Source organism: Gymnoscopelus braueri (assembly GCF_963280865.1).
Source record: "Gymnoscopelus braueri genome assembly, chromosome: 9".
NCBI classification, from domain to species: Eukaryota; Metazoa; Chordata; class Actinopteri; order Myctophiformes; family Myctophidae; genus Gymnoscopelus; species Gymnoscopelus braueri.
In genome coordinates this window covers 32752704-32762703 of record NC_137610.1, presented here as the reverse complement: position 1 = coordinate 32762703, position 10000 = coordinate 32752704, and the positions used below count along the sequence as shown (strand labels likewise).

At 43.5% G+C, this 10000-nt stretch overlaps 1 protein-coding gene across 3 annotated transcripts in view; it reads left to right on the top strand.

Moving 5' to 3' along the window:
• Positions 1-10000, top strand: part of met (MET proto-oncogene, receptor tyrosine kinase) — a 72913-nt gene that overhangs the window by 27493 nt on the left and 35420 nt on the right. For 2 of the 3 annotated variants that reach the window (XM_080437972.1, XM_080437970.1), the window contains exons 4-10: positions 31-150; positions 1624-1800; positions 3842-4005; positions 4936-5050; positions 5476-5612; positions 5897-6061; positions 6849-6948. In XM_080437972.1, coding sequence (XP_080294098.1) covers positions 31-150; positions 1624-1800; positions 3842-4005; positions 4936-5050; positions 5476-5612; positions 5897-6061; positions 6849-6948 — 978 coding nt within the window. The remainder of the gene's footprint in view (positions 1-30; positions 151-1623; positions 1801-3841; positions 4006-4935; positions 5051-5475; positions 5613-5896; positions 6062-6848; positions 6949-10000) is intronic. The other variant, XM_080437971.1, reaches the window with a different exon arrangement.

Genomic DNA, 10000 nt, shown 5'->3' with positions numbered 1-10000 from the left:
CCCCGTTCTTCTTTCCCTTTTGGTGTTCAGGTGTTGTTCTCCCGCAGCGCGTCTCCACACGTGCACATCCGCCTGGACACGCGTCCCGTTTCCCCCAGTGTGGCCCTGCTGGCTGAACACGGAGCCCTGCTGCTGGCTACAGGAAACAAGGTGGGATGGTACACAGGGAGTTACGTATGGCTGCAGAATCAGAATCTGTTTATTGGCTCAGTGTCTTCATATACACTGAAGTTGACTTGGTGCATTACTCTCTACAGTATACAAGCAGAAAATGCGGCGGTTTGCACCGCATTATCAGCTTGCCCGGTGTTGCCGGGGTTATTGTGCTGATGCTTCATGCTGACACTGACACTTTGCACTATTGTGCTGGCGCTTCGTAACTTGTTGATCAGTGTGTTCAGCTTGCGGTACCCAGCATTGGCCAGGTTATTGTGTGTGTGAAATAGGCACTCTTGCACAAAACAAAACATAAACTCTCTGTGCAAAACACAAACTCACTTACACACTCACACACGCACGCACGCACGCACGCACGCACGCACGCACGCACGCACGCACGCACACACGCACGCACGCACACACGCACGCACGCACACACGCACGCACGCACGCACGCACGCACGCACGCACACACGTGCACACACACACACACGTGCACCCGCAGTGTAAGATATAGTAGGATATAGGATATAGGTCATTGAGACACACCCTCTCAGATAATAAATATACTTTTCAACATGAATGCACAATGACAAACTCTGTATGAATAATGCTACATAACAACAAAAGCACAAGCACACACACACACACACACACACACACACACACGCACACGCACACGCGCGCACACACACACACACACACACACACACACACACACACACACACACACACACACACACACACACACACACACACACACACACACACACACGCACACACGCACACTGTGTGTGTATTTCGGGCATTCTTGGCATTAGTGAAATAATTAGAAAAACAGTCTTTCACTGGCACCAAGTCACAATGCTGGACATGGAGCTGGGCCAGCAGATACTTTCACACAATTATGTCCTCAAGGTTTAACGTCACTGCTCTCTAAACTACCCAGACAAAAGATCACGCTCTTTGTCCCAGTGGAAAGATACAAAGATCATGTAACTTTACGTTTCTCTGCACTGGTAATGAATGGTAATTAATTTGAAACATTTCCTTTAGGTAAAATATTTACAAAATATATACAGTATATAAGAATATAATATGCAAAATGTATTAAACCATATGTTTATTGCGAAATATAGCCAAAACAGGCAATAACTTGATATTAATGATAGGTTTTAGTTTTTCCAGGTTTGGCGTTACTTTAAATGGTGGATATGTCTTCTTTACTTTCATATACAGTGTAATGTACTATACACATTTTAGAGATAACATCCATGAGCTATCACAGTATGACCACTTTACACAAGGTTCATCAAAGAAGTTTCATGATTTTCTTGCAATAATAACGGTATTTGTAATATTTCAATATAACTTTTGTACATACGTTTGGTTTCGACTCAAAAGGTTGCACACCACACACTCAAGGTGTATGTGAGCGCTGATTGATTGTCCCCTCCCTCCCAGATCACCAAGGTGCCTCTGATTGGCCCCGGCTGTGATCAGCTGATGAGCTGCACATCCTGCCTGCTGTCGTCAGGGGTGACGAGATGCGGCTGGTGTGATGGACGCTGTACGCGGTCCTCGGAGTGCCTCGCCAACACCACCTGGACGCAGGACCACTGCACCCCTGTCATTACCAAGGTAATGACCCAGCATGTGATGGTGGCGATGATGTTAACCCATGAAGACCCGAGGCAGATTCTACAAGTGCCCTCTAATTCAGTAGTTCTCACGCTTTCAAGATTTTTCCAATAACGTTCAAAAATAGCAGATGTACAAGCTCGCAGCACATTATGAAGTGAAAATCTAAAATGCCACAGTTGCTTTCCCGGTTTTAATGGGTTAATGAAGGTGATGTTGCTGTGTTGTTGATAATTTCTTTGCTAGTGCTGGTGATAATGACAGTGCAAATGAGCTTTGTAGACGTTTATGTCAATGGTGAAATGAATATCTATAGTATTTATAAATGTTTTTACTTGAAATCTTTTCTATCCTATGGTTTGTTATCATTATTTGGTTCTGCTGTGCTCTGGGGTTTTTTGAAAGCATTTGAACCCTGAAATAGAGAATGGTTTTACAGTGGCACTTTGTTATTTAGTCACACTGACCCCAGCTATGAGCCTCAGTTGGCTGCAGTTGGCTGTAGGGATATTTCACTTTCTTCTTGGCTTTATTGCTGCACCACACGTCGTCACATGGTCTCTGTTTTACAAAGCCCACCAGACAGAGAGCGCCACTATAGAGGACTGCTGACAATGGAATGCTTTAACTGTGTAACAAAAAAAAAACAGCTTCAAACCTGGATTGGGCAATGTGGGGTTTAGTGGTACCCCATGATGGGTTGTTCTTTTTTATCCCAAAAAAAGAAGAAAGGAATTCCGGGAAACTTGATGCTTATCAGGTCCAACAGTTATTCGGTCATCCACGTACTTGAATGCATACATGTAAACACTAGATGTTAATTGTTTTTGAGGTCTTTAAAAAGCCCCGACAGGTGACAGAAACAGGTGACCCTAATAAACGTTGCACAGCAACTGCAAAGGACGAGAACCAGTTAGTTGTTTTTATAGGGAAACCACTGAAAATACTTCTCTGCATTTCACAAAGCACACCGCCAAGCCACCCTGCCACCACATCATCAATACAACAGACTAAATTATACAGACATCTCAACCAGACCGCTTTACACAGCAACACAACAGGACAAGACACAGTATAAACAGCTGTCCTCCTAGACCTTTTTATGAGGCGTCCGTTATTAAACAGAGCTCTGCATTGCACGACAGAGTTTACGCTACTGATGCAGAACTTGTTGCAGTTAACTTAAAGGGTGACCAGTCCCCCATCTTCCTCTCCACTCACGCCACTACTTTAAACAAGACATTGGCCTCTAGTTTGAGGATGGTAAACTGGCACGCTTGGCCGGGAACTACGCAGTGCAGTGTTTTCTCCAATTTCCTTAGGCGCTAATTGCCAGCAAGTTTCCGCTGACAATGTGAAAGTTTGTCTAATGCTTTACTGCCCATTACAGCCATATCTAACCGCCCAAATGATTTCATTTGGAGAGTCGCACAGACCTATAGCTTGTGAATAATGCAATAACAGTCAGCGTTCCTGTGATGGCTTGTCCCTGTAGTACCAATAAAAGAAGCACTCCAAAAACAAACAAATTGTCAAAATGCAGGTGATTATCTCTAAATAACAACCATTGCCAAATACCTGTGTCATAACGTGCTATTGTATTGCAAAACATCATGAAAGCTTCATCCCCTTTATTTATCCCGATACTGAACATTTTGATTCCCTGGGTACCACTGACTGTACATTGTATTACCATTTCTATTCATACAGCCCATTTTACAATGATTACCTTTTCAGTTCAGTGAAGCTGACATTTTTTTTGACCACTCAGCCAATAGAGCATGCCTGTTTGCTCAGGGGAGATATTGAATTTTGACCTTCAAGCAGGACCAAGACCTACGCATTAGCTTGGGTGAAAATAGGGGGGAAACGCATAGATACAGGCAACAACCCTAATGGCTTATTAATACTTGGTGGCACACCTTCAATAACAGAGCTACAAGCTCACAACGTGTCATGCTGCGACATGTTGTGAGCTATTTTCTGTGAAGGACCCCCGGCACGCAACTACATATAAACCTGTGTGATGGTTGCTGTCCAGATCTCTCCGGCCACCGGGCCTTTCAAAGGAACCACGGTGGTGACGGTGTGCGGACGCAACTTTGGCTTCAACAAGACGGAGAACTTCAAGTCGTCACTGGTGACGGTGGAGGTGGGCGGGGCCTCCTGCAAACTGTCCAGACAAGAAAATGGGTATGTCAACAGGTGAGGGAAGTGTGTGTGTGTGTGTGTGTGTGTTAGGGCATTCACCGAATAGTCGAATATTCGAATATTCGAATATCAAACCGACTATTTGTGTGTGTGTGTGTGTGTGTGTGTGTGTGTGTGTGTGTGTGTGTGTGTGTGTGTGTGGTACGTGTGTGTGTGTGTGTGTGTGTGTGGGTAGTTGTGTACATGCCTGAGTATATTCATGTGTTTATTTGTGTATAGTGTTTTTTATGCATGCACATTATGTCTGCTTGCCTGTGAGTGTGCGCGGGCAAACATGTGCGTGCTTGCGTACTACACATTTATGTACGACACTGGGTAGCTAACAGATGAATGACCGCGTCTAGAACAGTAAGTGTGTTCTAGGGTCACAGAGGGGCTTATAATGATTGTTCTGTTGAAGGAAGAATGTTAAGACCCTCCTCTATCTCTCTTTCCTCGCGACGCCACAGAACAGGAGCTGTGAGCTCCTATCACATATTACACATGACTCCCCTAATTGTTAAACTGCTGCAGAAATCGCTGCGTCCAGATTTTCCACCCCTCCCCAGTCCAGTGTGGCCGTGCAGTTGAATTCAAAAGCCCCCATTGCCTAAACAAGTCCCTCCCCTATCATAGTCCTCTCATTGTTTACATGTTTGAACCCCCCACCCCAGCTGAAGATTGCCTCTTTGTGCTTTTCTGCTGCGTAGTAGCTTTGTAGCATAGTAGCTTATCATTGAATTAGGCTAAATGGTAGATTGCGGCGGCAGAGCATAATGGCTGATCTGTGTGTTTGCGTGTGTGTGTGTGTGTGTGTGTGTGTGTGTGTGTGTGTGTGTGTGTGTGTGTGTGTGTGTGTGTGTGTGTGTGTGTGTGTGTGTGTGTGTGTGTGTGTGTGTGTGTGTGTGTGTGTGTGTGTGACTGGCTGGACGGACGCATGTTTAGGTGGACTGAGCTGCATTGTTCTCCAGTGGCCAATGGGAATTTCACCCCATCGGGGCGCATGGTCAAGGTGACTAGTGGTCACAAGGTGGCCCAGATGGACGGATTCTCCTTTGTGGTGAGAACTGACGAGGACGTGTGAAGAGCAAATGCAATGTTCAAGTATTCATCTCTGCACATTTATGTTGAGTCAACGTGGGGGTCGATCCGATGCCTATCAAAATGGGTTTGTGCACATTCTGCCGACTTCATTGCTGAGATTTTAAGGGCTCCAAGGGTTGTGAAAGTCACTCAGCACATAGATGATCGAGGAATAAAAGTTTAAATTACAGTTTCAGGACAGCCGAAAACGTCAAAGTACACACACTTACAAAGAGGACGTTGTCAAGACAATGCTATGTGCATATTTGTGTACATCATCACTCATTTTAAGAACAGTGGTAATCACATGTGACTTGTAAAACATCTGTCGTATACTTTTATTTGTGTCCAAAACTGTCCAATACTAGATCAGTTGAGTCTAACTGTAACTTCTGACCCCAGGACCCAGTGATCAAGGAGATCTTTCCCGAGTTTGGGCCAAAGTCTGGAGGCACCATGCTGACCATCAGAGGAGCTCACCTGGACACTGGCAACAGGAGGGAGGTGATCCTGGGCAAGAAAACCTGCGCGATCCAGAGGTCAGTCCTAGACCCATGTGTTAGGGTCATACAGATTACAACAAAGTTCTCTCCAGCCAGAATCAAACAGGGGACATTGGAGATATGTAGTTGACTCACTGTCCAGTCACCTAACGATACACTGTCCTCTCCCCCCCATGTCCATTTGACTCGCTGTTTTCTCTCTCTCCTTTTTCTTATTTTCCTCTTTCATTCACTCTTTCCCAATTTCACCTCCTTTCCCCTGTAGATGACCTGTTCAGATGACTAACCATAAGGTATGTTGTCTGTCTGTCTGTCCTCAGCGTGTCATCCACTATGCTGACCTGTAAGACCCCTGAACATGCGGACGCCTCCAGTGTGCCGGTGAAGCTGACGGTGGACTCTGTGGAACGCCACGCCCCCAACCACTTCACCTACAACGAGGACCCCATCATCAACAGCATACAGCCCTTACGATCCTTCATCAGGTGACTCACCAAACACAAACAAATATACAGTATATTGCAAAACATAAACATAAAACATACTTTGGAACATGGAAATATAGTTTGGGCTCTCAAAATAGGTTTTCTCCCATGTACAGTATTTTAGTTTTTGCCCAAAGCTACAGAATATACTAATCTATATTTTTTGTTGTCATTGTAATAATAGCAGCTTTCTGTGTCCTGTCGTAAATAAACAGCAATGCTTAAAACAGAGGAAAAGAAAGATAGAAAGAACCATATTGTAATATGTAATGAAACATATTGCGCTCCCAGACTGAGTACATCTCCATGTCTCCAGGTGGCCACCTGGTCCTCAGATGCACAGAGAGATTTATTATTGAGCACAGTCCTCAATAATAAATCCCAGAATAGAAGGAAAATGAAGAGCTGGACTGAAAATGTTATCATTAGGTGAGCCAGTCATAATCAGGGCAAGGAAGTGTAAATGGGAAAAAAGGAATAGCTACAAGGTTGAGTGCAGGTGTCTGACTGTGGAATTAGCTTAGAAAAGAGATGTAGACCAACTTGCTTCATCTCCAGAGGAGGTAAAATTGAGAGAAATAGAAGTGGGGGACTTCGAGGGAGAATATAACAGGGTGAACAGGGGACACATTATCGTTCTCGTTTTACAGCGAGGGGAAACGTGTGGGAGGTGACGAGTAGCCACACTAACCGCTAACGCTAACTGCAGGTGCGTCCCACTGGGCATCTACTGTATCCCCGTCTGATTCTAACACTAACCGACAGCGCATCCGTTCTCCTCTCTTAGCGGAGGCTGCACGGTGTCGGCTCACGGCTTCTTCCTCCAGTCCGGCCTCCAGCCCCAGATGGTCCTCACCACCACTCACCATGACCAGGAATTCCAAGTGGTGAGTTCATTGCACGGATGACTGCACAAAAATGAACCAATAAATTGGCTGGGTTTCACTCCAAAATGATATATCCTGCATCTGAGAAAAGTGCTCTCAACCGCTCAGGGCTAAAGTTGTCATAGCCACCATTGAAAAATAGTAACAACTACTCATGGATTGATCGATAAAACATACTTTAGTTAGACCACTTAAACCCTATTTACTTCATTGATTGGAGTCTCCCAGGGCTCTATACTTGGTCCACTCCTTTTTTTCTCTCTACACCAAATATCTTTGCCGAAAATAGTCGATCTACAAGCTCACAACGCATCAAAAACTGCTATTTTCACCGAATGTTTGGCGATTATGACATGCCCAGAATAGGGATGCTAGGGTTCTAGTGGTTGACAAAGAAACGAAAACTGTTCATACGTTAAGTCCTCGATTGACAAAACCATAACACTTTTACAGCCTGGATCCTCTCTACTTTATTAGATCTTGAATGATGTACTACTGCAGCTAAAGATATCTTCCCCCCAGACTGGTTGTAATTGCATGTCGGAAATGTACCTCACAAATACCTCTAGGCCCCCGTCACCAGCGTGGTATTGTCATTATAAGCATTATAAGCAAAAAGAAGAAAAAAAACATCTGAATAATGGGCATGTGATAATGGAAAGGAGAGAGAAAATGCTAGACAAGCAGAGAACCGAAAGGAAATGGAAAATCCACACACGCTTGGAGAGCCTCATCACCTCTGACTCAACACAGGGAGACGGTGGGATAATCTCCCTCCGCTCACATTCTGCAGACTTTATCGCTGTTGTCGGGCTCAGATTTTAAAGGCCCCGGGGGTCGTGAAAGTCACTCAACACATACAGTAGATGATCGAGGAATAAAAGTTTAAGATATATCGAAATTACACACACCTACATGCAGGAAGTTGTCAAGGACTGACTCCAGCCTTGAGAGCGTGGGCCCCGAGGCCTTCTAAACTATCCAGCCAAGAGGTCTCTCTCTAGCATTCACCAGGGTGTCTTAAATTGAAGCGTCTAGATTCAAGGTCAAATATAGATTTTACCACTTTAACCCTGGTGAATTTGTATTTAACATGTCATCAATGGCGTAAAGTAACTAAGTATATTTACTCAAGCACTGTACTTAAGTCCAATTTTTAGGAATTTTTGCTGGAGTATTTCCATTTTTCTATGCTTTTACTTCTACTCAACTACATCTCAGAGGCAAATATTGTACTTTTGATTGATTGATGTACTTTATTTAGTAAGACATGAGAACATCAGTACATGGAAGTACAAATTCACAATACAAGGTCTACTAAACTGGAAGGCTCATAAAGCACTAAGCTTGTTTAAAATGAGATCCCCACGCACACAAATCATGATGTGAGTTACTAGTTACTTTGTAGATTTAGATTATTATTACAAAACATACATTAACCACTTCAGCCCTATTTAAACTTTGGCTACTTGTAGCCGATCTACAAGCTCACAACGCGTCGCGATGCGACACGTTGTGAGCATGTAGATCTGCTATTTTCTCAAAAGAAAAGCTAGTTCTCAAAAAATCTTCAAAACGAATTTGTAGATCTGATATTTTTGCCATTTGTCATACCATGGCGTATAAAGGCCTTAAGTAGTTAACTCATAAAACCTGTCCAGACGCTGTGATTTCACTATGCCTGTATTATTTCAGCGTACTTTTTAGTGAGAAATCAGCCTTGTCACCAACCTTCTATTCAGAATTTGATGTGTACTGTGGATTATCATCAATATGTGATGAAGGTGGTCTTAATTCTACTTTGACTGGTGAATCAAAAGGTTTCAAAATGTCATCATAAATTATACTTGCTCAGACCTGTTCTGCATGCAAGGTCAAGCCCGGTGACTTACAGTAAGTAGGGTGATTATGTGGGAAGGGATGCATACAGAAATATCAACATTACATTGTTAGATCCAGCACGCAATAACCTAATAATTCAAAGATTCAAAGGCTTTAATCATCACATGCTCAGGCATGTATGTGTGCAGTGAAATTTTGCAGCAATACAGCATAGCAGCAAATTCTCATATGTTACGTTACTACGGAATAGAAAAGGGATAAAATCCGCAACACTGGTTATTTCTCAGCTCCACTTGTTTATTGCTTCAACGTTTTGATCCAGTAGGATCGAAAAGTTGACGCAATAAACAAGTGGAGCTGAGAAATAACCAGTGTTGCAGAGTTTATTCCTTTTCTGTTGCATGGCTTTGTCCAGCACCTGGGTGAAATTAGATGTGCAAACACTGTCGCCTTTGCACGTTATTATGGAATGCCTTGTATTCTGCAAATAAATTTGCCATGGCAAGTCAAGGGACCTATTTTTAACCTGACCAGAACCTGACTGTGCCCAAAATCAATGGCAGACTTGATATAATGTCTCCATCATTTAGAGTATCCTGCTTTGAGATTATAAACAATTCTTTGCTGAATATTATTCACTGTATATTGTATATTCAAGTACATTATTTATAATACAAACATCAAGCTAGCCAACAGACCTTTTATTTTTTTACCCTGGTGGCACCTGCAGAAAAAAGAACATAACATGTTTTTTTCCAAACAAACTGACCCCACTTTGCTACGCTTTTTATAAGGTGCTCGGATAACTATCTCCCATCTCAGGTTTCATCATCACACGTGTTGGAAAGTGATCCGTTGGGAGCAAGGTTCGGTTTTCTGGGGGATGCCTTTGATACCCCCCTCTCTGGCCGTGCATTTTTATCGCCAGTGTGGATATGATTTTTCCCCCCTGCTGCTGGTCAGACTTAATTAAATGCACACATTTCCTTTTGGTAAAAGTAGATTGTCTGATATGTTTGACCATGACACATTGTGAGCTTGTAGATCGCCTATTTTCGCCTTTGTCATACGGAGAAGCATATTGGGCTTAAGTGATTAAGAACATGTCCCCCCACCCCCCAGGGGGGAGAGGCGGCTCCACTGAGACATGTTTTTAAGGGAGTCACAACAAGCAGTCATTTGCACACACAGTGTGTTGTGATTGTGTTGT